Consider the following 27,685-nt stretch of genomic DNA (forward strand, 5'->3'; position numbering starts at 1 on the left):
AACGGCCGAGAAAGACACGGGCAGGGATACAGGATCACACTCAGGGGCTTTATTATAGAGGATTTATTTTTTAAGGGTACCATTTTAAATGATGGGAGTTAAGTAGTTTAGGTAACATAATTATCACCTCAGGCTGAGTGTCTTGAAGCTTCCACCATGGAGGTTTTATAGTCCTAGAAAGAACTGAGCGGACCCTTCTGACTAGAGTTAAGTTGGTTCTAAAAGTTGTGCAAGCTGAACCCAGGAAGTTTTCTTCTACCAAGTCAGAGCTTGGCCCATCTACAGTGAGGGAAATAAGTATTTGATCCCCTGCTGATTTTGTCCGTTTGCCCTCTGACACAGAAATGACCAGGCTATAATTGGAATGGTAGGTTTATTGTAGCTGTGAGAGACAGAATAACAACAAACAACCCCTCAAAAGCCCAGTGCCCAAAAGTCAGCGATGGATTTGCATTGTAATGAGGGAAATAAGTATTCGATCCCTTCACAAAAGATGTCTTAGTACTTGGTGGCAAAACCCTTGTTGGCAATCACAGAGGTCAGACGTTTCTTGTAGCTGGCCACCAGGTTTGCACACAACCCAGGAGGGATGTTGTCCCACTCCTCTTTGCAGATCCTCTCCAAGTCAGAAAGGTTTCGAGGCTGATGTTTGGCAACCCGAACCTTCAGCTCCCTCCACAGATTTTCTATGGGATTAAGGTCTGGAGACTGGCTGGGCCACTCCAGGACCTTCATGTGCTTCTTCTTGAGCCACTCCTTTGTTGCCTTGGCTGTGTGTTTTGGGTCATTGTCATGCTGGAATACCCATCCACGACCCATTCTCAATGCCCTGGCTGAGGGAAGGAGGTGCTCACCCAAGATCTGACGTTACATGGTCCTGTCCATCGTCCCTTCGATGCGGTGAAGGTGTCCTGTCCCCTTAGCAGAAAAACACCCCCAAAGTGTAATGTGTCCACCTCCATGTTTGACGGTGGGGATGGTGTTCTTGGGCTCATAGGCAGCATTCCTCCTCCTCCTCCACACACGGCGAGTTGAGCTGATGCCAAAGAGCTCGATTTTGGTCTCATCTGACCACAACACTTTCGCCCAGTTCTCCTCTGGATCATTCAGATGTGCATTGGCAAACTGCAGACGGGCCTGTACATGTGCTGCCTTGAGCAGGGGGACCTTGCGGGCACTGCAAGATTTCAGTCCTTCACGGCGTAGTGTGTTACCAATTGTTATCGTGCGAGTTATCGTGCCAACTGTAGTCACCTTCTCACCAAGCTGCTTGGCGATAGTCTTGTAGCCCAGTCCAGCCTTGTGCAGGTCTACAACCTTGTCCCTGACATCCTTCGACAGCTCTTTGGTCTTGGGCATGGTGGTGAGTTTGGAAGCTGAGTGATTGCTTGCTTCTATGGACAGGTGTCTTTTATACAGGTACTGTAACAAGCTGGGATTAGGAGCACTCCCTTACAGAGGGTTTTCCTCATCTCAGCTCGTTACCTGCATATAGTGAAAGGACACCTGGGAGCCTGAAATCTTGCTGGTTGATAGGGGATCGAATACTTATTTCCCTCACTACAATGCAAATCCATCGCTGACTTTTGGGCACTGGGCTTTTGAGGGGTTGCTTGTTGTTATTCTGTCTCTCACAGCTACAATAAACCTACCATTCCAATTATAGCCTGGTCATATCTGTGTCAGAGGGCAAACGGACAAAATCAGCAGGGGATCAAATACTTATTTCCCTCACTGTAACTCAGTGTTGTCTACACAGACTGGCAGCAGCTTTCTGAGGTTCCAGGCAGCAGTTTTTCCCAGCCCCATTTCAAGATGCCACCAGGGACAGAACCTGAGACCACCTGCGTGCAAAGCCTCTCCCCCATCAAATACAAAAGATACTGATACATGTAATACTTTTAACACAAATGTGCATGGATATATCTAATTTTGGGAGGGGAGAGGGAATGTCAAGGAGCTACTACATACTTGGACTTCTGGCCCAGAACTTCTGGGTATTCTCCCCACTCCCTCATCCAATGTTGTCTATTCTTCACACACACCTACATCATCATAAGGACTAGGAACTTGCTTTCTTATTAAAATTGATGCTAAGAATCTTAGGAACATAGGAAGCTGCCTTTTACCATTGGTCCACCTAGCTCAGTACTGCCTACACAGATTGGCAGCAGTTTTTCCCAGGTTGCAGGCAGGAGTCTCAGCCCTATCTGGGGATGTCAGGGAAGGAACTTGGAACCTTCTACGTGCTCTTCCAAGAGTGGCCCCATCCCCAGGAGCATATCTAGGGTGGGGCAGGCAGGGCATGTGCCCTGGGCGCCATTTGAGGGGCACCATTTTTTAAATTTTTTTAAAAAATAAAATTTAAAAATTTAAAAAATAAAATAAAATGGCCACTGTGAGGCCCAAATGGCCTCTGTGAGGCCCTAGGCCATGCCAGGCCTTGCAGAGGCCATTTGAGCATGTGCGGTGGCCATTTTGTTTTCAGTGGCTATTTTTTAACAAAAAAAACTATCTTAAAAAATGGCTACTGCACATGCTCAAATTGTCCCTGTGAGGCCCTAGAGGCCAGTGGGGGGAGGGGGAACCTTTGAAGACCCCCCCCATGGCCTTTAGGAAGACCCGCAAAGGGGCTACAGGTTAAAAAAAATTTTTTTTAATTAATATAATATGTCACTGTACACATATTCAGATTGGCACTATGTACAGAGAATCAGGGCTTGTGAAGACTGAGCTGAAGCTTATGAACTAGGATTGTATTCATTTGCTCTTACTTTGCTTCTTGTGATAAGTGAGTTAAATGTGATGTCTTGCTAATATGGCTATTAATGGTGAGTTTGTCTTTGAATCAGTGTGAAATCCTTAGTATTAAGGCCCACTGGGAGTTTCTTGCTCTCTTTCTCTCATTTTAACTGTCTTTCTGAAATACTAGAATATATTCCAAGCAGTGACACAGTTTACTCTGCATATCCTTTAATTATTTTCAGAGTATCTGGGAAAAGCCAAATTCTCCATTTATTTTTAAAACTTATGTAATAGTGATGCTACAATGCATAGTAGAGAATTAGCCAGGCACTTCTGTTTAGTTTTCCAAGTACACCTCCACATAGTATTTGGGTATTTTATGAGCCCCCACATACTGAAATTTGTAGTTTTCCAGCATTTTTTGGTCTGGCTACGTCCACTGCTGAATAGTTTTTGAAATATTAAAAGATTAACGAACTTGACTTGTATTTTTCAGCTGATATTATGGTAAAGTTATTTGAAAGATGGGTATCAGATGTTTGGACAGGGGGCACAATTTCAGTGCTTGCCCTAGGCACTATTTTCCCTAGATACGCCTCTGCCCATCACTTAAGGGGAATATCTTCCGGTGCTTACATTTAGTATCCCATTCAAATACATACCAGGGGCAGACCCTGCTTAGCAAAGGGGACTATGCCTGCTTGCTACCACAAGACTTGCTTTTAGGATCCGGGATCTGTCCTGAATATTACATTCTGTGCTGATGAGATGCAAGTGTGGGTGCCTACAATCGAGAAGGCCCTCTCTGTAAGTCAAGCGAGTCTCTTCCCCTGCAAGACATTGCCGTCAGTAAGATCTTTCTGTTCAGAGATGGGGAAACTAACTCCGCCACAAAGGCCACTTCAGAAGCATGGCCGCGGGCAAGTCGCTACCTCTTGCCTTTCACCTACATCTTCTTGTGAGGATTGCGGTCATCAGCCATCCTGATCCCCCAAATAGGCTAAAAAAGACCCACACTTAGAAAACAAGCAACAAGTCTAGCCTCTCACTCACTCTGTAGTACAGTATATTAATTTGCATTATTAATATACTGCAATATTTAATTTGCATTATTATATTAATAGGACTGCAGCTAACTGCATCTAATGTCTTTTGGTAGCAAGCATGAATTGTCCCCTTTGCCTAAGCAGGGTCTGCCTTGGCTTGCATTTGGATGGGTGTCTACATGTGAGTGCTGTAAGATATTCCCTTAAGGGGATGGGGCCATAGGTCAGTGGAAGAGCATCTGAGGTCCCAGGTTCACTCCCTGGTATCTGCAGGTCAGGCTAAAAAAAATTCCTGCCTAAAGCCCTGGAGAATCTGCTGCTGCCAGTCAGTGTAGATACTCAGTTAGATAGACCAATGGTCTGACTCAGTATAAGGCAGGTTCCTATGTTCCCTATGTTCTTCTTCAGTGCCCATGATATTATTATATACTGTTTTTCAACAAAAGTTCTAAAAGTGCTTTAAGCAGAAAAATAATAAGATGGGTCCCTGTACCCACAGGGCCCACAGCTGAAAAAGAAACATAAGACAGACACCAGCAACAGCCACTGGGGGGGATGCTGTGCTGGGGATGGATAGGGCCAGTTGCTCTCCCCCTGCTAGATAAAAGAGAATCACCACTTTTTAAAAGTTGCCTCTTTGCTCAGCAGGGGATCCTAAGGTGTATCTATACTGCCACCAATTTAACCGGCACAATCTCTCCCAAATAAACTTTTGGCACAGTAATATTGTGAAGAGAATTCTCTGACATTTAGTCATAACAACACCAAACCTGCTTATAGAACTCCAGTTACCAGAAACCAGTGGGGGCGGGGAGAAGTTGTGACTGTTAAAAGGGATTGGATCTGCAGCACACACATGCTCCTAACATCCAACTTAGTATGAACAGCACAGAAGCGGATTGGAGTGACTTGTGTGGTTATTTCATTCAATGTCAGTGGGCGGCCCTGCTGCAGTTTTTAATTTGTCTTAAAGGACATTCTGGTTAAAGGAATGAGATCTGTAGTAAGGATGTTTAAAATGACAGAAAATTAGAGATAATCCATGAGCCGGGCCCACACATATTGGCCATCACCGGTACCATCTCAAGAGACAAATGCTCATAATGATTTTGGACAACACCTCCGTCCCTAGAGATGGAAGGTAGGTGATAGAAGGTAGGTGATAGCAAAGTTGCCACTTAGAGCTTTCTCTGTGTTATCCCTCCTTTATTTCTCCACCCAAACTATTAAGTAAAATTGCAATCATTTTTGTGTAGAGTTAGAGTTAGGGTCAGGGTTAGATTAGGTTGTGCCATCGAGTCGGTCTCTGCTCCTGGCAACCACAGAGCCCTTTTCTTTGGTTGAATACAGGAGGAGTTTACCCTTGCCATCTCCCACGCACTATGAGATGATGCCTTTCAGCACCTTCCTATATCGCTGCTGCCCGATATAGGAGTTTCCCATAGTCTGGGAAACACCCCAGCAGGGATTTGAACCAACAGCCTCCTGCTCTCTAGGCAGGTTGCTTCCCCGCTGCGCCATTAGGTGGCATTAGGAGCTATGAGCAAATTGTTGTCCTCTCTCCATAGAGCAGGGCTGCTCAACTTCAGCCCTCCTGCAGATGTTGGCCTACAATTCCCATAATCCCAGGCTATTGGTCACTGTGGCTGGGGATTATGGGAGTTGTAGTTCAAAAACAGCTGGGGGGCTTAAGTTGAGAGGCCTGCCATAGAGTAATCTTTGGAGAACAATCCTGCCCATTTTCATTTCCATTCCTCCGCCATCAGCATCAAAATTTTTATCACGGTGTTGATGTTTTTAAAAGCTATTAAAACAGCATTGCAGGTGTGCTGCTGCAGGCCCAATGGCCAGGGCAATAAAAGCAAGATCACACACTGGAAGCGGTGCAATGCTCACCTCTTTTCCATCTCTAGGGGTTTAGACCTGGTCAAAAACCACAGTGGGCATTCATCCCCCACAGCTAGCACTGACCACCCCAGCATGGGTAAGTGCTGCAAACAAGCAGGAAGGGGGGTGGAGAACAAGCTGCAGGTGCTCAGGGCTCCACCTCCAGCCCAGATCAGAGAGGTCGCCAGAGTGAGGTGGAAAAGGAGCACTGAGCACCGCAGCCCGTTTTCCGCCACTGAACACAAGGGCAAGGGGTGCAGGGGAGAAATGGCACCACCCGGCAGAGATCTCCAAGTTGCAATTCAATCTGCATAACATGCAGCCCCGCCCCCGGCAGAAAAGCATTGGCTCAGGTCATTTGGTCTGCTTACTTCTGTGCTCTTGGATTCACTGTTCCCACAATGGTGATTAGCAGGCGAGGCACGAATCCCGCCTGCAGCGGGATGTCACAAGGCACTTTCTGCAAAAGAGCACAGGATGGGTGTCTTATTTCTGCTGGCCATCTGGCTGGTGAGCTCAAATCACCATTCAGTCACTTCCCTGCTACTCTTAAGCCTCACTGCCCTAAAGTTCTCCAGCATCTAGACACCCCTCACCTGCCTGCTCCCTCCCCACCAGGGCCATACAAGTTTTCCTGCCCCTCAGGCGCATATCTAGGGTAGGGCAGGCAGGGCATGTGCCCCGGGCACCACTTGAAGGGGGGCACCATTCGTAAAAATAAAAAATAAAATTAAAAATGATCGCCAAAAACAAAATGGCCACCACGCATGCTCAAATGGCCTCTGTGAGGCCCTAGGCCATGCCAGAAGGCACTATTGCCCTAGGCACTATTTTCCCTGGATACACCTCTGCTGCCCCTATATATGAATCCTGCCCCCAGCACCTTTTTCTGTTGGCCTCCGTTCTATCCTTCCTCCATCCTTCTTTCCCTCAGGTCCCTGCCTCCTCCACCCACTGTCCCATTATCCAGGTTGGATTTGCCAGACACAAAATGAATTCACAAGGAATTGGATATTTGTGCTTATCCCAAGTATTGCTGAATGGGGCTTTTAGCTGTTGACTGGTGACAGAAACAAAGGTCTCTATGCTGTAAATATCTCAACACAGTCACAGTGGCCGACATACAGAGCAAGGGTGCACAAATGCAGCAAGAGAGCAGCCTAACAGAACTTCCCAGCTAACTGCACCATTTTAGATGCCCTCCCCTTTGAGAATATGTCCCCGAGGGCTGCACAGCCCTCAGGGACATATTTTTGAGGGCACAGAGGGCTTCCTGGGGAAGCAGAAGGCATCTAAAAATGGCCACCTCCACACTGCACTAGTGCTGCAGTTCTGTTAAGCTACTCTCTTTCAAGAAAAACAGAAGGCTACATTTACCGTTTAACAGAAACATTATTGATATATTTAATTCTCCTAAATGTCTCTCTCTATCTGTTCAGTCGTGACTGACTCTCGGTCACTCTATGGATCAATGCACTCCATGCCGTCCTATCTTGTACAGCTTCCTTTAATTCCGCCATGGTCATACCAGTGTCCAGAATACACTCCTAAATGTACCTGTCGCTAATCCCATGTGTGGCAGCTCTCGCGAGAGCAACTGCCTAAGGATAGTGACGGGTCAGGAGAAAATGGCAGTGGCAGTGGTGGCGGGCTGGCCTGGCCTGGCCACTGGTCGGCCAGAGGAGGAGGTGGCGCCGGGCCAGCTGGGCCCAGCCGCCAGCCAGGAGGAAGAGGAGGTGGGAGGAGGCAGTGGCGGGCTGGCCCTGGCCCGGCTGGTGGTCAGCCAGAGGAGGCGGTGGCGGGCCAGCTTGGCCTGGCCACCTGCCGGGAGGAAAAGGTGTGGGGGCAGGAGGAGGCAGACCGGCTGGCCTGGCCCACCCAGCCGCCCGCCCACCAGGAAGAGGTGGCGGCAGCCCCAGCCCCAGCCCGGCTGCCAGTTGGCCGGAGGCTGTGGCAGGAGAGCCTGGCCCGGCCGCCCACCAGGAGGAGGAGGCCGGCCAGCCTGGCCCAGCCGTTGGGAGGAGGTGGCAGGCTGGCTTTCCGGCCGGCCTTCAAGCCAGAACACGTGCTGGACAGCAGGCCATCCAGCTGGCCCACCAGAAAGCACCGGGCGGGGCAGAAGCTGGGGAAGGGGGAATGGCCAGCCAGAAAGCCAGGCATACCGGCATGGGGGCGGGCGGGACACAGCGGCGGTGAGCAGGCCGGCAGGAAGCACAGATGCTCTGCACTCAGCCCAGCTAGTTCAGAATAATCCACAATGCCACTTACACTGTCGCAATACTAATATATATCAACTATTTTCAGTAGAGTCTCTTCAGAATTACAGGGTAGTTTCTCAATTCCTTCCAGGACCATCCTATGTACAAACTATGGCTGCCAGCAGTTTACTGCCAGACGCATTTCGGCTGCTACACAGTCTTCTTCAGTGGCTGCTCTGCCGCTGCTGATCGGAAACACACTTAGTGGTACGCAGGATCCATTATTCCCTTCCAGAAACGAATAGTTCCCCTCTTTTCACAGGGTTAGTTGTTACTGCTTATCCGGCCTGGAACCCAGTTTTTTTGTCTCCTTTTCTAAGAGCTTCTTGTTACTTCTACTCAAATAGACTGGCTGAGGCTATAAGCTAGACGGGTTTCCCCTTAGAGGGCTTCCTGGGGAAGCCAGAGGCGTCTCCAATGGCTGCTTCCCCCCCACCTGCCGGCTCCAAAGGGGCCGTTAGTTGGGAAGTTCTGTCCGGCGGCTCTCTCGCTTCACCAGTGCATCCTTCCTCTGTATTTCAGCCAGTATTTATTTAGCGTCAGTTTTCCCATAATGTCACAAATACTCATATTTCATAATTACATGCATAATGTAATCCAGACATAGCTTTTGGGGTGTGTGTGTGTGTGTGAAGGATTTGCTGCTGTTTTTGCATACGTTCTTCAACACTGCCACACCCCAAAACTAGACACACACATACACACACACACACTTCTCACCAGTGGAACTGATGGAGTGGGAGCTCCAAAGCCAGGCCCACTCTGTGGTGCAGTTGGCTGTGCTTGGGGGTTGCCGCCGCCACTTGAGGGCTGCCCAGGGGCAGGATACATGCCTGATGCTCCCGGTGGAGCAATTGCACCAGGGTATGAACCGGGGGCGGGTGGGCCTCCAGGAAATGGAGCTCCGGGATATGCACCAGGGGCTCCGGGAAATCCACTGGGTGCCCCGGGATACCCTGCTGGTGCCCCAGGATATGCCCCCGGTGCCCCGGGATACCCCGCTGGTGCCCCGGGATACCCCCCCGGTGCCCCGGGATACCCCCCTGGTGCCCCGGGATATCCTGGAAAAGCCCCAGGCTGGTTTCCCCAACCAGCGGCAGGCTGTGCATTTGGGTTAGGATTGTTGGACCCGGACAGGGCATCGGAGAGCTGTGTGGGAAACAAAACAACACATTAACAGGCAATCATTTCTGAGCACTTTGCTGGCTGGAACTGGGAAGTTTCCTGGATGAGCCAGAATGAACCCAGGTTACCCAAAAGGGCAATGAGCACCCCTAATAACAATAATTAATAATAAATAAATAAATAAATAAATGTTGTTAGCCACCCCATAATATGTTGTTCTCTGGGCGGCTCACAACACAGCATTAAAACATGAAATAAAAACATATAACATGTTAAATCAGACCAAAAATGTGGGGGGAGGGGAGAATATACAAAATACAATACAAAGCAAATTAAAAACTCTTTTTAAATTCAGTTAAAAATCAAATTTGAACATCAAAATATAAAAGGCCTGAGTGAACAAAAAGGTCTTTACCTAGCATCTGAAAGAACAAAGTGATGAAGCCAGGCAAACCTCACTGGGGAGGCTATTCCATGAATGGGATGCAACCACCGCAAAGGCCCTCTCCCTAGTAACTACCCGCTTCACTTCACCTCACTTGGAGGAAACACCCCAAAGATGTTTCCTCCACAGCCAGTGTCCTGGAATGAGTCCATAACAGCTCGAGCAGAGAATACCCCTTGTTAAAACAAAAACCTCATTCTTTTTAACATTCATCATTCAAAGCCCCACCACCTCCCTGAAAAACAAATAGACACTTACCGAAAAACCATCAGACATCTTCCTGAAACAAAAGAGGGCAGGGGGCAGGGGGACGGGACAAAAGACAACAGATCAGTACAGCTCTGGCTCCTTAGAGTTCACGGGCCTAACCCACATCTTTATAGAACCCGGAAGCAAGACAGGCAGGCAGTGTAGTGTAGTGTAGTGTAGTGTAGTTAGAACTTCGGAATGGAAAGAGAACCCATAGATTCAAAACCTCATGGAGCCATGAAGTTCACTAGGTGTGCTCAGGTAAACTTTTAGCATAACCCACCCACCTCACAAGGTTGTGGTAAGGATAGAGGGCATAACTAAGTGGGTTCTATCCTGAATTCCTTGGAGGAAGAGCAGAATACGAACAAGACAGGACTGATTCAGATAATACTTCCCACTGCCCCGAACCAGCCTATTTGATTAAGTAGGGGGGGTCTATCCTGATGTCAGGTTATCCTCCCAGCTCATTCCTTTATCGCGTGTGGGGGGGGGGGACATTCATTCAATGTGGCCCAAATACTAATTTAATCTAGTTTTGGGGTTGTGTGTAGAGCAGCTGTTCAAATGAACATTCCCCCGCACGATAAAGGAACATACCTTGAAGACATCAAGACGTCTGGGAAAGATGTCAGGATCAACATGCACTCAGATTGTCCCAGCTCTAATGACATGGGCTGGTTCAAGGGGGAAAGTATTGTCTGACCCCGCCCATGGAGAACTACAATACAAACCTATTCACAAGTAAAAATGGGGTCTGTATACATAGGGATATAAAGTGCAGGGTAATTCAAAGCTTTTGTCCATGTTCCAAGCTCTCTCTTACTCCCTGTACATCAGGCTGCTGCTGCAGGCTTCTGCACTACATTCTAGTGCAATCTTACACTCTGTACACAGGCTAAACAGGGATTTTGTGTGATTTGTGCAGCTCTACCTGCTAGCCAGCGCTTGCATTCCAAGAAGAACCTGCTCTTGTCCCCATTCATCACAAAAGTAGTAATGAAAAAGGGTGGGTTCTTCTTGGAAATGCATGAGCTGGCCAGCAGGTGGCGCTGTGAAAATTGCACAAGGTCCCTGCTCAGCCTGCACACAGAGGTTAAGACTGCAATAGGAAGTAGCATAGAAGCCTTCAACAGCATGTGTACAGGGAACAGAACTGAGTTTGGAACTTGGGCAAAGACTCTGAATAACCTGTACTTTATAGCTATTCCTGCTTGTATAAATCTGCTCCCGTGGGTTGTGCAGCTCTCAGGAACAGATCGATACAAATCTAAAGGACTTTTGGAGGGAGGGAAGAGATGCAAAAAGCACTACCCTTCCCCCTCTGCTCCTAGCCCACTGTGCAAAGCAGCCTTCAGCGCAGGGATGCCAAAGGCATCTTGAGAACTCACAAACCTCTGCACCTCTCCTGTTGCCAGAGAGCAGCAGAGCATGTTGGCCACTAGGTCCAGAGTTCAAATAACAGATGGCAGGAGTGGGGAAGGCTCATGGGACACTGAACCCAGGGTTCCCAAACACAGGATACAAGTAAAGGATTTTGAAACCGGGATCTTTCTGTCGAGCTGGAAGAGTAAAACCACAAGCAGTGTGCCGAATAAGGTGCTCTTTATTTGCTCACAATAGCTCAGGTACAAGTCTGATAACGCAAAGCCACAGTGTTTCAAATTTCCCCTAAATACGAGCAAAAGCAGCACAGTGACAGCTCTTGTTATAGCACGTGATTCCTTGTCAAGCACTCACACAGACCTTCGGTGCCTGAAGTCGCATCAAATTAACCCTGTTCTGGAGCGGTTTCTACCCACTATGACGTACTGCCCTTCACTGTGATGCCGGCCAGGCAGCAAGTTGCCAGCCAGGGTCCTTGCTTGTCAGAGAGCATCACACATGCAGCATGCTCACCTTACAGGTGGGGTCGTTTTTCTCCTTTGAGCAGTTAGGAGTCTCCCCTCCCTTTTCAAAATAAAATCTGGGCGGCTGGGGTGACCTTGATTGGCCCAAAGTTACACCATCTCTCTTCTTCTGCCCCCGCCCTCCCCAGCCTGTGAATTAAGGAAGGCCCACGGCCAAAACATGCCCCGTAACCATCACAGACAGGGCTTCTGTCTGCTGTGTGTTCTTCTGATGTCTGGCCCTGCTTATCACACACCAACATACGAGGTTGACAGCATTAGCTTCTTCAGCAGGTTTCCGTCTCAAAGGATGTTTCCTTGTCATATCAACATTTCATCCTTCCTTTTAATACTCTTGATGGGTTTTCTACCAGTCTTATCGGTCAGTGGAGTAAGATCTCAGCTGCTAGCAGGGCCGTCCCCTGAGGGACTGAACTGGGGTCCTTGTCCCAAGCCCCAAACCATCAGCCTGCCTTCCTAGGCCTGGTGAGGGACAACATAGCCCCTTCCCCAAACTTCAGCACTCCGGTGCCATTCTTTTCCTGCCCAGCCTAGCTGCTGTCCTCTCGCCCTGGCCAGCTTCACCTTTGGAGGAGGCGCGGAACCGCCGAGGCCCACAGGTGGACAGCCTCCCACTGGCTTGGTGCAGCAGGAAGACCAGTGACTGAGTGGGGGGTCAGGATGGTGCCAGCATGGCTGGCATCACGGGCCAGGGTTGGGGCCCCATGGGCATTCCCATTTGCCCTGGGCCCCACACCCAGCATGAATTGCCCTGGCTACTGGTAATGACTCCAAGGCCCTCACTTAGCCATGAGCCTTGCTTGGTGACTTTGGGGTCCTCCTAGCCAAAAGGATCTCACAGGGTGACTGGGAGGGAGGCAGAAGCCCTATTCACACATGATGTCGGACACAAGTGCGCTGCTACACTTCTTAGCCGTATCCTCCATTTCAGGGGACCTGTACCCAGGTTCACCTTGACAGTGAATGCACCTACAGTCGTTTCACACAAAAACACGTACTTGTGTACAGGCATCTGAACACAGGTACGACATAGCTGTGTTGCCACAGGAACATCATAAGTTTAGAAAGCATAACATCACATTTTTACTTGCATGCATGCTTTCGACACCCATGGTGCTCCCATGTCAACACAATAACAGCTCACATTCTGCACAGTGTTAGTAGGGCGGGACAGAGCTGCGTGCCTGCAAAAACGCTGCTCGGAGCTCAGCCCAGAGTGTTGCTTAGCAGCCAAATTAATGTGGAGAGGGGGTGACTTTTGCTGCTTTCTCCTTCCTCCAAACGTGCCTTTTAATTTCAGGAAAATGTCCCTGAGGGCTGAATAGCTCTCAGGGGCATATTTCTGAAGTCCAAAAGTACTTTTGGGGAGAGAAAAGTGCAGCAAACATCATTCCTCCTGCTCCACACACATTTTTGTGTTGTGCTGTGTTATGATTTATGTGTTTTTATTCAGTCTGTTAATGTTGTGTTGTGAGCCACTCTAAGAACAATTTGTTATGGCGCAGCTAACAAAGTTTATTATTATTTGGCTGCTCAGCAATATGCCGCTGAGCTCCTATCCAGTGTTTCTGCAGGCACACTGTCCTGCTCCACCCTACTAACGCAATGCACAAAATATGAGCCCATGTCTGAATAGGGCATGTGAGGGGGGGGGTTAGACTTTCTACAGAGTGAAGTCTGTACTCAAAGGCTACTCAGGGCAGCCCTCAAACACTATGAATCCTCTGATTCAAATACTGTTGAATCCTCGGAACAAAGCGGCTCTATTTGCCCAAAGAAATCCAAGCGTGTTCTTGGGGCACCTTCTCAGCGTTGACTCATCTTAGGATAAACTATTTGGATGCAGTTAACTGAAAACCTCTGTAGCGTAGCTGCCAACTCAAGCTCAATTGGTGCCACTCAGGAATGTGCCTCCCTCCCTTTGTTCCTGTCTCTCTCAAAGCCCTACCTGACCCACCTGTAACTCATCTCATCGCTACCTCTCACTCTCCACAAGCCTCTCTGCTTCTTGTCTAAAATAAATAGAAGTTCTCTGGGCAGGAATCCACTCATGTCCAGACACTCTCTAATGCTACATTGGATGTACATTGGTTCTTTCTTGATATTGCAATATGACCACCCAGACGCTCAACAGCAACTTTCTTTGGATCGCTAAATCAAGCAGGGCTGAGCAACTCCAGCCCTCCAAGTGTTCTTGGACTACAACTCACATCATCCCCAGTCACAGGTTGGGACTGATGGAAGTCGTAGTCCAAAAAAAGCTGTGCAGCCCTGAATCAAAACAATCCAATTAACATGTAATATTCAAGGTACTTTGAATATTGAATATTTGAATTTGAACTTTGGCCCTCTAGATCTGTACGCACATACAGTTATTTACACATTTTGCTGAATGAACATACAGTAGCACACTTCCTATCTGTGTCCTGCATTGAAGAGGGCCTGCACCCAGGTTCACTTTTAAAATGAAAATATGTAAAGTACATAAGAACATAAGAACAGCCCTGCTGGATCAGGCCCAAGGAAGCCCATCTAGTCCAGCATCCCATTTCACCCAGTGGCGCACCGAATGCCAGGCAGGAGTTGGGGGCATGCCCTCTCTCCTGCTGTTACTGCCTTACAACTGGTACTCAGAGGCATCTTGCCTTTGAGGCTAGAGGTGGCCTATAGCCTTCCGACTAGTAGCCGATGATAGACCTCTCCTCCATGAAGTTATCCAGACTCCTTTGAAAGCTGTCCAGGTTGTTGGCTGTCACCACATTGTGGCAGAGAATTCCACAAGCAGATTATGCGTTGTGTGAAAAAGTACTTCCCTTTGTTGGTCCTAGATTTCCTGGCAATCAATTTTATGGGATGACTGCTGGTTCTAGTGTTATGTGAGAAGGAGAAGAATTTCTCTCTACCCACTTTCTCCACACCATGCATGATTTTATAGACCTCTATCACGTCTCCCCGCAGTTGTCTTTTTTCTAAATTAAAAAGCCCCAGGTGTTGTAGCCTTGCCTCATAAGAAAGGTGCTTCAGGCCCCTGATCATCTTGGTTGCCCTCTTCTGCACCTTTTCCAGTTCTTCAATGTCCTTTATTAGATGTGGTGACCAGAATTGTATGCAGTCCTGCAGGTGTGGCCACACCATAGTTTTTTACAAGGGCGTTTGTACAAGGTAGCAGTTTTATTTTCAATCTCCTTCCTAATTATGCCTAGCATGGAATTGGCCTTTTTCACAGCTGTCGCACATTGAGGCTACACTTTCAACGAGCTGTCCACCATGACCCCAAGATCCTTCTCCTGGTTGACAGCTCAAATCGCCTCAACGTATACTTGAAGTTGGGTTTTTTCGTCCCAATGTGCATCACTTTACACCTGCCAACATTGAACCACATTTGCCATTTCTTGCCCGCTTACCCAGTTTGGAGAGATCCTTTTAGAGCGCCTCACAACCCGTTTTGGATTTCACTACCTGGGAGAGTTCGGTGTCATCTGCAAATCTGGCCACCTCGCTGCTTACCCCTGCTTCTAGATCATTGATGAATAAATTAAAAAGCACCGGTCCCAGTACAGATCCCTGGGGAACCCCACTTCTCACTTCCCTCCATTGTAATAACTCTCCATTTATCCCTACCCTCTGTTCCCTGACCTTCAACCAGTTAGCAATCCACACATGTACTTGTCCCCTTATCCCATGACTGCTAAGTTTCCTCAGGAGTCTTTGATGAGGAACTTTGTCAAAAGCTTTTTGGAAGTCCAGGTAGACTATGTCAACTGGATCACCTCGATCCACACACATGCATCTCAATAAAAACATTCACATGTATACAGATATCTGTGTGCACGTAAAATGTAACATCTGAATAAAGGTTCATTATTGCCAGGTACACTGCTCAGATACTTTGACCAGCAACTGGCATTTTGCTAACTACCTCAACTGTATTGGACAACACACTCACCGTACTTTGCAATGTGAGTTTTGGAACCAATTTGCACTTTGCTGGCTACTTTGAGTTACCAAGCTCCACCACAGACAATTATGAATCCTTGCAGAAAATAGCCTGTTTGATTAAAATTTTGCAAGCCCTGGCTATAGTATACATTTGCTGAGAGAAACTCAATAAGTTTGAATGCTAAATACCCAGAGTTGAAGCTTTAGACATCAAACTTGTAGGAAAAGTTGAACTAAGCATTTGCAAACACAACAGCACGTAAATTTGCTGAGGAACCTCAAACAATATAGTAGTATATTTACTTTTGGTGTTCACGTAGAAATACAGCTTGCCTTCTGCAAGCATGGACATGTTCTTGGTTGCTGCCAAACAGCCCTCCTTCTACTCCTCTAATCCAAAAACACTTTAAGGACAAATGGATATGGATGGTCCATTTATGTTCCTGGCTGCCCCATCTGAAGCCATTCCAAATGGATATACAGGAAGATTCCTGGAGCCCAGCATCCCATCTCTCTGTGCTTTGGCTTTCTCGGAACTGGAATGCTGACCAGTACTATGAAGCAGATTATATATTCTGTAATTTCAGGTGTCAAGCCACCTAATGGCGCAGCAGGGAAATGACTTGACTAGCAAGCCAGAGGTTGCCGGTTCAAATCCCCGCTGGTATGTTTCCCAGACTATGAGAAGCATCTATATCGGGCAGCAGTGATATAGGAAGATGCTGAAAGGCATCATCTCATACTGCATGGGAGGAGGCAATGGTCAACCCCTCCTGTATTCTACTAAAGACAACCACAGGGCTCTGTGGGCGCCAGGAGTCAACAACGACTCAACGGCACACTTTACCTTTAATTTCAGGTGTCACAGCAAGTCGCTGTGCTCTAAATTTTGATTCAAGGGAGGAGGGGCATGGACTAGTTTCCTCACAGCCCTAGACAGCTCTGCTGGACGTGAGCTTGCAGATACAATACCCACAGAAAATAACTGTTTCTTTGCTGCACATGTTACCCGAGCATAGATCTTCCTATGTGCTCTGTGCTGTAGGATTCGAGTCGGGTCTTTCTCCACCTGCGCTCTAACCACCTGCCTTGCTGCTTCAGCCCCCGTAGTTCTTCTGTATACCAAGGGGCTAATTTAGAAGTGGGTCAGGAAAGGCGCTTAGGAGCAAGCATGTCAACCGCCCTAGTTAGCACCTTATCCCAAGTCTGAACCAGAGCATCAACAGGATCGCTGGTGGAACCAACCTTAAAACCCTCCATGGTTTCTTGGAATCCTTCTCAAGTGGACCATCCCATATTACTCCTATATTAAAAGAACTATTCTGGCTACCCATAAGTTTCTGGGCAAAATACAAGTTGCTGGTTATAACCTATAAAGCCCTAAACAGCTTGGGCCCTGGGTATTTAAGAGAACATCTACTTCTCTGTTGCTGCCCCAAAGCTTTGGAATGCACTCCCTGCTGAAATAAGAGCCTCCCCTTCTCTTTTAAAAATTCTTTAAAGACACATTTATTCACCCAAGCTTGTCAACTAGCCAAGCGGTTTCAATTTTTTAAATTATTTTTAAAAAATTAATTAAAATGTGGTTTTAAATTGCTCTGAGGTTTTAATTTCTGTTTTAATTTTGTTATGTTGCTGTAAACCGCACAGAGACGGGAGTTTGGGGTGGTGTACAAATACAACAAACAAAGAAAGTTGGGCCTCCCTTGTCAGTGATGAAGGAAAGGCATTTTGCACATGTTCAAATTCACTCTCAGTTTTATTATTCCTCCATGAATCTGTTTATCTGCCTTGTAAATAAAGTCACAGAATAATTGGATCAGAAGAAAATAGGACTAATGCATTTGCCCTCATATACCTACAGCACAGCGGAAGACGGTTTTGTTTTGCTTTGGTTTTAAAGAGAGACAACTGGGCAAGTGATTCTGTACAAGCCTCATTAAAGCAAATATCTGCCAGAATGTTGTCCAGCTGAAGAGATCTTAGTGAAGTATGAGTTAAAATCTGCATATATTTGCATTTGAGAAGAAGCAACCTGAAAGTGGCACTCTCTTCTCCATGAAAGACAAGAGGGAATGCTGCTTAAGACAGTGCATGCCATCTGCAGTGTTTATTTGGACTAGGACCGGGGAGACCCAAGTTCAAATCCCCATTCAGCCATGAAACTCACTTGCTGATTCTGGGCCAGCCACTTATCTCTCAGCCTAAACTACCTCACAGGGTTTTTGGGAGGATAAACATAACCACGTACACCGCTCTGGGCTCCTCAGAAGAAAAGTGGTGTGTGTGTGTGTGTAATCTGCAGCCTGATTAACTGGAGCACCTTTTAAGGTTTTGAAATCAGCTGATCTAACCAATTAAGTCAGGGATTTTCAAACTTCTACACTCCAAAATGCTGTTGGACTACAGATCCCATCACCCTTCAGCCCTTGTGGCTTGGGATGATGGGTGCTGTAGTCCAACAACATATGGCGGCCCCAGTTTGATAACCCCTGAACTAAGTGATTCAAGGTCAGAGCCCTAGAAAAATATATATGTCACCAAAGCAGTTCTGTAATTAAACCACCTAGCCTAGGAGGCTGGAATTTTTCAGGCAAATGTTTGGGCCGAGCAGGCATCTGAAAGGAATACTTTTTGAAATTATTATTTTTTAAAGAGATGCAACAAGATTATTCCCTGGATGGCTCTCTCTTGAGGATTCTACCATTCTTCCTGAATACTGTTTACTCTGAAAATTTGGTCCAGACTAGTAAAGACAAGCCTAGGCACACACACAAAAATTCCTTCCACTGAACACAAAGCAAAATACTCCAGAGGCTTAAGTAATAACAGCTCTCTTGGGACATCAAATATTTAGACAACAAAGGCCTGTTTCTGGTGTTCTGCAGCGCCAAACTAGTCATTCAACCTTGTGTTTCCAACACACAGCAAGCAGGATCAGAGGGGTGTTTGGCCTGCCCAACTTTTTAAAATGCCCAGTTTGCCCTGCAACTCATGATGTAAAATACCCATGTGGGGCTTCCCATGTGGGAGGTACATGATCAAAAGGGGACTGGTTTGTTATTTTTATTGATTGATTGATTGATTGATTTCCACAGTCAGACAGGTGTTATTGACTGGTTTGTTTTACCCAGACATCGAGTCTTTCCCAAGGACCTGGGATGGCTGAATTTTATTATCAGTGTTGTTGCTGTTATGATAGATATCGTCGCAGAATATAGGCTGTTCCCAGTAAAGCTGCTTTTTGTAATTGGCTGATGGTGATTTCGGTGGCCCCTATGGTGTTGAGGTGCTCTTCAAGGTCTTTTGGGACTGCACCCAGGGTGCCAATGACCACTGGGATTATTTTGGTCTTTTTCTGCCACAGCCTTTCAATTTCCATTTGTAGATCTTTGTATTTGGTGATTTTTTCTATTTCTTTTTCTTCTATTCTGCTATCCCCTGGTATTGCTATGTCGATTATTTTAACTTGTTTTTCTTTCTTCTCGACTACAGTTATATCTGGTGTATTGTGTGGCAGATGTTTGTCTGCTTGTAGTCAGAAGTCCCATAATATTTTTGCATCTTCATTTTCTACCACTTTTTCAATTTTATGGTCCCACCAATTTTTGGCTACAGGTAGCTTGTATTTTTTTGCAGATGTTCCAGTGTATCATCCCTGCTACTGCTACCTTGTCATGCCTTTGTTTGTAGTCAGTCTGTGCGATCTTTTTACAACAGCTGATTAGGTGGTCCACGGTTTCATCTGCTTCTTTACAAAGGTGGCACTTGCTGTTTGTTGTTGATTTTTCGACTTTTGCTCTTATTCATTTGTTCTTAGTGCCTGTTCTTGTGCAGCCAGTATTAAACCCTGTTTCTTTCTTCAAGTTGCCATTCTTAAGCCATTGCCAGGTCTTGGTGATGTCTGATTTTCCACTTATATTGTGCAAATATTGACCATGCAGGGGCTTATTTCTCCATTTTTCTGCTCGGTTCTTGACTTGTTCTTTCTTGTACGCCTGCTTTATGTCATTGGTATTGAATAGTTTTGCATTATTGACTATTTGAAGTGCATCTTCTTCACTGTCCTTGATATATTCTTCAAGGCCTCTTTTCTCCTCCTCTACTGTTTGATGGACTTGCAGCATTCCTCTTCCACCTGAGCTGCAAGGGAGGTATAGCCTATCTACATCACTGCGGGGGTGCAGAGCATGATTGATGGTCATGATTTTCCTGGTCTTACAATCTAGCGTCTCGAGCACTGCCTGGGTCCAGTCTATTATCCCTGCAGTGTATCTGATAACAGGTATAGCCCAGGTGTTTATGGCTTGTATGGTGTTCCCGCCATTGAGTTTGTACTTGAGGATTTTTCTAACTCTCCTGATGTATTCACTTCCAATTTTTCTTTTAACTTCAGCGTGTGCAATGTTATCAGCCTGGAGAATGCCCAAGTATTTGTAAGGTTCTTTCTCTTCCAGGTTCTTGTTCTTGCTTCCATTGGGCAGTTCTATTCCTTCTGTTTTTCTTATTTTTTTCTCTGTTCATTATTAATGCAGCACACTTGTCTAGTCCAAACTCCATTGCTATATTGTTACTGAATAAACGGACAGTGCTTAGCAGTGATTCAATTTCTGACTGGGACTTTCCATACAACTTCAGATCGTCCATGTACAGCAGATGGTTGATTTGACTTGATGTTTTAGATGTTTGGTATCCGAGGCCTGTTTTGTTTAGTATTTGTGAAAGTGGGGTCATGGCGATTACAAACAACAGAGGGGATAGCGAGTCCCCTTGGAAAATGCCTCTTCTAATGCTAAGCTGTCCAAGTGTCTCACCATTGATTGTTAACTGTGTACTCCACATGCTCATTGCTTTTTTTAAATAAATATCTGAATGTTTTTGCTGACACCAGTTGTTTTTAAACATTGTAAAATACCCATGTGGGGCTCCCCATGTGGGAAGTACATGATCAAAAGGAGACTTATTATTATTTTTTATTATTGTTGTTGTTGTTGTTGTCACTTCCAGTGACTGTTGCTGGTGTCTATCTTATGTTTCTTTTTCGAATGTGAGTCCTTTGGGGCAGGGTTCCATCTTATTTGTTTGTTATTTCTCTGTGTAAACTGCCCTGAGCCATTTTTGGAAGGGCGGTATAGAAATTGAATTAATAATAATAATAATAATAATAATAATAATAATAATAATAATAATAAAACCACCCCATCCAGAGGCTCTGGGCAGTGTACAACAACTTTTTTAAAAGACATAAAACCCACAATTCAAACACAGTGCTAAAAACAATATGAAAACAATTCAAAAATGATTAAAACCATTTAAAACCAATTAAAATACTTTTTAAAAAAACACTTTACAAGCCTTGGAAGGCCACACCAAACAAATAGTTTTTTAGGGCTCTCTTAAAGGCCAACAGCGAGCCTAAACTGTGGATATCTGTCAGGAGTGCATTCCATAAACCAGGAGCAGCTACAGAAAAGGCCCGGTTCCGAGTCGCCACCAGGCGTATCGGTGGCAACTGGAGACGGACCTCTCCAGAGGAGCTCAACGAATGATGGGGATCATACTGAAGAAGGCGCTCTCTAAGGTAAACTGGACCCAAGCTGTTCAGAGCTTTAAAGGTAATAACCAGCACTTTGTATTTCTCCCGGAAACATATCGGCAGCCAGTGCAGCTGTTTTAAGACAGGCATAATATGATCTCTCCGGGTTGCCCCAGAGACCAATCTGGCTGCCGCATTTTGAACTAACTGAAGTTTCCGAACTACGTACAAAGGGCAGCCCCACGTAGAGCGCATTGCAGTAGTCGAGCCTGGAGGTTACCAGCTGATGCACCACTGTTTTGAGGTCATCCTCTTCGGAAAGCACTCCTGGCCACATAGCCTCCATATATGAAAGAGGCACGGCAGACACAGGATTCATAGCACCTAAAACACAGGGAGGCAGTTCACACATGCAGTGGCGCTCTTACCCTTGGACTTTGGGCCCAAAGTCCAGGGCCTCCACACCCTCTTTAGACTGTCCCAAGTGGTGTGGTCACTGCTGGCCTGCACTGTGCCAGGTGGCCGAGTGTGATTATGACCTGTGCCGGATAGTTTAGAGACAGAGAGAAGAAGAATGTGGGATGGGAATATGTTAAGCTGCATGTTGGAATGTTGGAGAGGAGAGCTGGTCTTGTGGTAGCCAGCATGACTTGTCCCCATAGCTAAGCAGGGTCTGCCCTGGCTGCATATGAATGGAAGACTTGATGTGTGAACACTGGAAGAGATTCTCCTCAGGGGATGAAGCCACTCTGGGAAGAGCAGAAGGTTTCAAGTTCCCTCCCTGACAGCATCTCCAAGAAAGGGCTGAGAGAGATTGCTGCCTGCAACCTTGGAGAAGCCGCTGACAGTCTGTGAAGACAATACTGAGCTAGATAGACCCATGGTCTGACTCAGTATATGGCAGTTTCCTATGTTCTGCTATTGCATATTTGCATAAATATACCTCACGGGTTAAAAAATACTGTGTTCGTCGCAGTGTGTGTGTGTGAGTGTAGGAGGAGGATGCTTAACTTGCAGTGGGAGGGGGGCCTCCAGCGGGGGGAGGGCGGCTCCAAAGGCCTTTAGGTCCAAGCTCCAAAATTACCTCAGTGCATCTCTGCACACATGCAGGTGGGAGTGACACATTCAGGGGGCTGAACAAACAAGTGCCTACCATGCAGCCTCTGAGCATGTCCAGAATGCTTTCTACACTGAAGCTCAAACTGGACATGGGAGTGGCAGATCTATTTATTTGAATTGTGGTTTCCCCAGTCATATAAGAAGCTAAGAACAGGATCTGATTTTTAGGGCAAAAAGAGGTGTGTGGGTTGCAAACGTTTCATTCCCAGAATGAGAGGCACAAGTTTGGAGGGGCAGGGGGGGCTGGCTGCGGGGGCCGGGAGGTATATGCAGTGGTAAACATGAGCCTGAGCATTATTGACGGATATGTAATTGAATGATATGCTATTGAATAATGCCAGCATTGTTATTATTTAGAACATATTCAAGTTATACCACTTTTCAACCACCAACATTTCATCCCTGAAATGAGGGATGTCCTACGTAATGAGGGACAGCTGGCAACCCTACAGAGAAGGTGGTGGGAGTTAAGGCATCCCAGCACCAACTGCTTCCTTCCTTGTAGACCCCACCACTACCACCATTCCACTGAATGCTTTCCTCTCAGCTGGGCTGATCTCAGAGTGAGCACAGCGAAGGAGGAAAGCATAGGGCACGGGCAGACTGTAGGGGGAAAGCTGGGGCTGAGAGGCGAGGCGTGGGGTTAGGGCCCCACCAACTCATGCACACATATTGGCAAGTTTCCAGGTAACACAGGAACATGGGAAGTTGCCTTAAACCATCTTAATCTGGCCCATCTTAAAATGGCCTATCAGTCCATCTAGCTCAGTATTGTCTACACTCTACACAGACTAGCAGCAGCCACTCCAAGGTTTCCGGCAGGAGATGCCAGTGATAGATGCCTATCTGGAGATGCCAGCGAAGGAACTTGGAACCTCCTCCTCCAACAAATATTTATATACCGCTTTTCAACAAAGGTTCCCAAAGCGGTTTACATAGATAAATATAAATATAAATATAAATATAAATATAAATATAAATATAAATATAAATATAAATATAAATATAAATATATGATGGCTCCCTGTCCCCAAAGGGCTGACAATCTAAAAAGAAATGTAAGGCAAATAACCAGCAACAGGGAGGCAGCGTGGTGTAGTGGCTGGAGTGCTGGACTAGGACTGGGGAGACCTGAGTTCAAATCATCATTCAGCCATGATACTAGCTGGGTGACTCTGGGCCAGTCACATCTCTCTCAGCCTAACCTACTTCACAGGGTTGTTGTGAAAGAGAAACTTAAGTATGTAGTACACCGCTCTGGGCTCCTTGGAGGAAGAGCGGGATATAAATGTAAATAATAATAACTGGAGGGAAGCCATGCTGGGGGTGGATAGGGCCAGTTGCTCTCCCCCTGCTCGATAAAGAGAATCACCACTTTTTTAAAATTTACAAAATTTTGACATTATGTGATTTACAAACATTTCCCCCAGTTTCCCCCCTCCCCTACCCCAGCCCCACCTTTGCATCCCAAGCCAGCCGTTGCCCTCTGTGCTGGTTGAGGGGAGGGGAGAAAAGAAAGGAGAGACAGAGGGCCTCTTTGCCCAGTTAGCAAGGAACACATGCAAGCATGCAGATGCTCTTCCTCTTCCCAGAGCTGCCTGATCACAATGCTCACACATGTAGTACTAGTCTCCCATTCAAATGCAAACCAGGGCAGACCCTGCTTAGCAAAGGGGGCCATTTGACCACAAGGCCAGCTTATCTGGCACTTTACTGGCTTTAACAATCTGTTTCTGCCCATTGTTCCTCACTACCTCTTTCTTCACACCGCCTGCTGCTGCTGCTGCTGCTGCTGCTAGAAATTGCCCTTTCATTTCCTCTTCCCAGTTTCCCAGCAGCAATTATGACGGCCTGCCGGGGGCTGTGTCTTCTTGCTGCCATGCTTCCTGTGCAGCTAGAGTTGGCAGCTCCTTTTCTACTCGCTTGTCCATAGGCCAAAAAAATAATAATAACTACAAGAATGACATTTGAGGAGAGCAAAGGACAAATGAAACCTCACCCAGGACAGCAACCAGCTATCTGTTCCATGGGCTGACTCTTAGTATTGTGTTTCTCGCCCTTTCCCAGCATGCTGGAAATCAGGGTCACTGAACAAAACCAGCAGGCAAGACTGCTTGCCTTCTGGACACACAAAAATGAAGTGCGTCTTTACACAAGGCGTAATCACGTTTCTAATTTCCTTTGCTATATAAAATGCTCTCAGAATGTTTTTATTGAAATGCAATATATAAATATTTGATGATGATGATGATGATGATGATGATAAATTATTATTATTTATTAGTAGTAGTAGTATTAATGGATTGTTATTAATGGATTGTTGTTAATTATTATTATTATTATTATTATTATTATTATTATTATTATTATTAATGGCCCCTGCTAACTTGGCAAAGAAGCACCTTTTAATGTGGTGATTCTCTTTATTTAGCAGGGGCAGAGTAACTGGCCCTCTCCACCCCCAGCACAGTGACTGTTGCTAGTGTCTATCTTATGTTTCTTTTCAGATTGTGAGCCCTTTGGGGACAGAGATCCATCTTATTTGTTTGTTATTTCTCTGTGTAAACTGCCCCTTTTGCTAAGCAGGGTCCACCCTGGTTTGCATTTGAAAGGGAGACTACATGAGGGCACTGTAAGATTTTCACCTTAGGGGATGGAGCTGTTCTGGGAAGCGCACCCACATGCTTGCATCATGCAGAAGATTCCAAGCTCCCTCCCTGGCCTCTCCAGATAGGGCTGGGAGAGTCTCCTGCAGCCTGCAGCCTTGGAGAAGCCGCTGCCAACCTCTGTGAACAATACTGAGCTTGATGGACCAAGGGTCTGACTCGGCATATGGCTGTTCTCAGTAGCCAAGAGCCCTTCCACGCTGCCAGCAGGGATGGGGCCTGGTCTGTGCACACTAGCAATTCTTTTGTTACTTTAGACTAGACTCTGATATTTTTACTCTGCTGTTTTTAATGAATTTTGTTGTCAGCTGCCATGACTTCATTTATGAAGAAGTGTGGCACATACATCTTATAAATGAATGAATAAATGAATGAATAAACAAACCAGTACACTTTTGCATCCGCATGTAAGCCAATAAATAATCATTCTTCATCTTTGGAACTCACTGACACAAGACGTGGTGATGGTCTCTAGCACAGATGGCTTTAAAAACTGATTAGACGGAATTCAGGGAGGAGGAGAGATCTTTGACTATGGCTGTTAGTCAGGGTAGCTAAACAGAAGTCTCATGTACTGAAGCAGTTTTCTTCTGGGTTCTCCAAATGGGGTCCCCAGATGTTGTTGGATTACAACTCGGATTTTAGTGGACTTCAATTCCCATCATCCCCTGCCATGATGGCAGGGGATGATAGGAGTCGGAGTCTTAACCCAATCTGGGGATCCAGCCTTGAGAACCTCTGTCTGGACGCTGAGGACAAGCAAGAGGGGAACCCTGCCCCAGGCGTGTCCTGCTTCTGAGCTCCAAGAGGCTGGCTCCTGCTGGAAACAGGTTGCCAGCCTCCACAGACAGCCCGTTGGCATGATCTAGGAGGGCAGCGACTCTTACGATAAAGAGGCTCAGGTTGGACCAACCCTGGCTTCTGGGTGGGCTCCGGAAGCAGAGGGAGGCCTGCTATTCATCCCTTAACTCCCCCAGGTGGCCGTAGCATCGTCTCTGGGAGGGACTCTTTGGACCTCTAATGCCTGGGAGATTAGCAAGCCTAGCCTATTTGCGGGCGGCACAAAGGGAAGGGGCCTCCCGCCCTCACTGGCCTCGCTTCAAAGGGAGAGCGGGCTTTGTGTTGGCTTGATAGGGCATGAAAAGGCCCCACCAAAAGCTGGGAGACACACAAAGCCCAGCCCAGCCCCAAGCACCAGGAAGTAATATCTGGCTGCTCAGGTCATGTGCCACAGACGGGTGAGGTAGCCCCAGGCAAGCTGCTACTTCCTGACCTCAAGCCCCCAGCTGGAAAATAGGGATAATTGCCCTGAACTACCTTGCAGGGTTGTTGTAAAGACAGCTGAGACAATGTACGTTAAGTGCCTGGAACACTGGAAAGTTCTCCCTACAGACCAAGTAGGAACATGAGAAGCTGCCTTATAGTAAGTTAGATGGACCTGGGTCCTTTTAGCTCAGTCTTATCTACACTGACTGGCAGCATCAGTGTAATTCTGCACCATGGCTTGTCATGCAAGGAAGCAGCAGGTTAAGTCAATTATTAGCCAGCATGGTGTAGTGGTTAGAGTGCCGGACTAGGACCGGGGAGACCCGAGTTCAAATCCCCATTCAGCCAGGAGACTTGCTGGGTGACTCTGGGCCAGTCACTTCTCTCTCAGCCTAACCTACTTCACAGGGTTGTTGTGAGGAGAAACTGAAGTATGTAGTATACCGCTCTGGGCTCCTTGGAGGAAGAGCGGGATATAAATGCAAATAATAATAATAATAACAACAACAGTCACTGGAGGAACACTGTGCTGGGTGTGGGTAGGGCCAAATGTAAAAATAAACAAATAAAAATTAATTAATTAATTAACTGTACATAGAGTACATACCTAGCCACCTAATGGCGCAGCGGGGAAATGACTCAACTAGAAAGCTGGAGGTTTTTTTATTTATTATTTATTTATTCGATTTCTATACCACCCTTCCAAAAATGGCTCAGGGAGAAATAATAAATAAATAAATAAGAGGGATCCCTGTCCCCAAAGGACTCACAATCTAAAATAAACATAAGACAGACACCAGCAACAGTCACTGGAGGTACTGTGCTGGGGGTGGAGAGGGCCAGTTACTCTCCCCCCACTAAATAAAGAGAATCACCATGTTAAAAGGCGCCTCTTTGCCAAGTTAGCAGGGTAACTTGGCTGCCGGTTCAAATCCCTGCTGGTATGTTTCCCAGACTATAAGAAACACCTATATCGGGCAGCAGCGATATAGGAAGATGCGGAAAGGCATCATCTCATACTGCGCAGGAAGAGGCAATGGCAAACCCCTCCTGTATTCTACCCAAGACAACCACAGGGCTCTGTGGGCGCCAGGGGTTGACACCGACTTGACGGCGCAACTTTACCTTTAGAGGACATAGAGGCTGTTTATCTGGGGGTGCTGGGGGTTTGTATTGGGTGGTATGAGTATTCCCATAATTTTTCTTGTTGGGTGGTCTTGGACCATAATAATAAATGTTGATCGAGCTCTCCAAGGTTTCAGGCAGGACTTTTCCCCAGCCCTACCTGGAGATGCTGGCGGGGATTGAACTGGGACCTTCTGGATACAAAGCAGTTATTCTCCCACTGAGCTACAGTACTTTGCCTAACATTTCAGTCAGTAGGTTGAAACTATATAGATTACATAGGAAGCTGCCATATACTGAGTCAGACCACTGGTCCATCTAGCACAGTACTGTCTACTCTGACTGGCAGCAGCTCTCCAAGGTTTCAGG

The 27,685-nt window shown here is 46.6% G+C and overlaps 1 protein-coding gene across 2 annotated transcripts in view; it reads right to left on the minus strand.

Moving 5' to 3' along the window:
* Nucleotides 1-27,685, minus strand: part of LGALS3 (galectin 3) — a 32,008-nt gene that overhangs the window by 1,338 nt on the left and 2,985 nt on the right. The window contains exons 2-4 of one of the 2 annotated variants that reach the window (XM_053286955.1): nucleotides 9,765-9,782; nucleotides 8,657-9,085; nucleotides 6,050-6,138 (exon numbers count right to left, since the gene is read on the minus strand). In XM_053286955.1, coding sequence (XP_053142930.1) covers nucleotides 6,050-6,138; nucleotides 8,657-9,085; nucleotides 9,765-9,782 — 536 coding nt within the window. Of the gene's footprint in view, nucleotides 1-6,049; nucleotides 6,139-8,656; nucleotides 9,086-9,764; nucleotides 9,787-27,685 lie in introns of both variants that reach the window. The other variant, XM_053286954.1, reaches the window with a different exon arrangement.

This window comes from Hemicordylus capensis, chromosome 1, assembly GCF_027244095.1.
Source record: "Hemicordylus capensis ecotype Gifberg chromosome 1, rHemCap1.1.pri, whole genome shotgun sequence".
NCBI lineage: Eukaryota > Metazoa > Chordata > Lepidosauria > Squamata > Cordylidae > Hemicordylus > Hemicordylus capensis.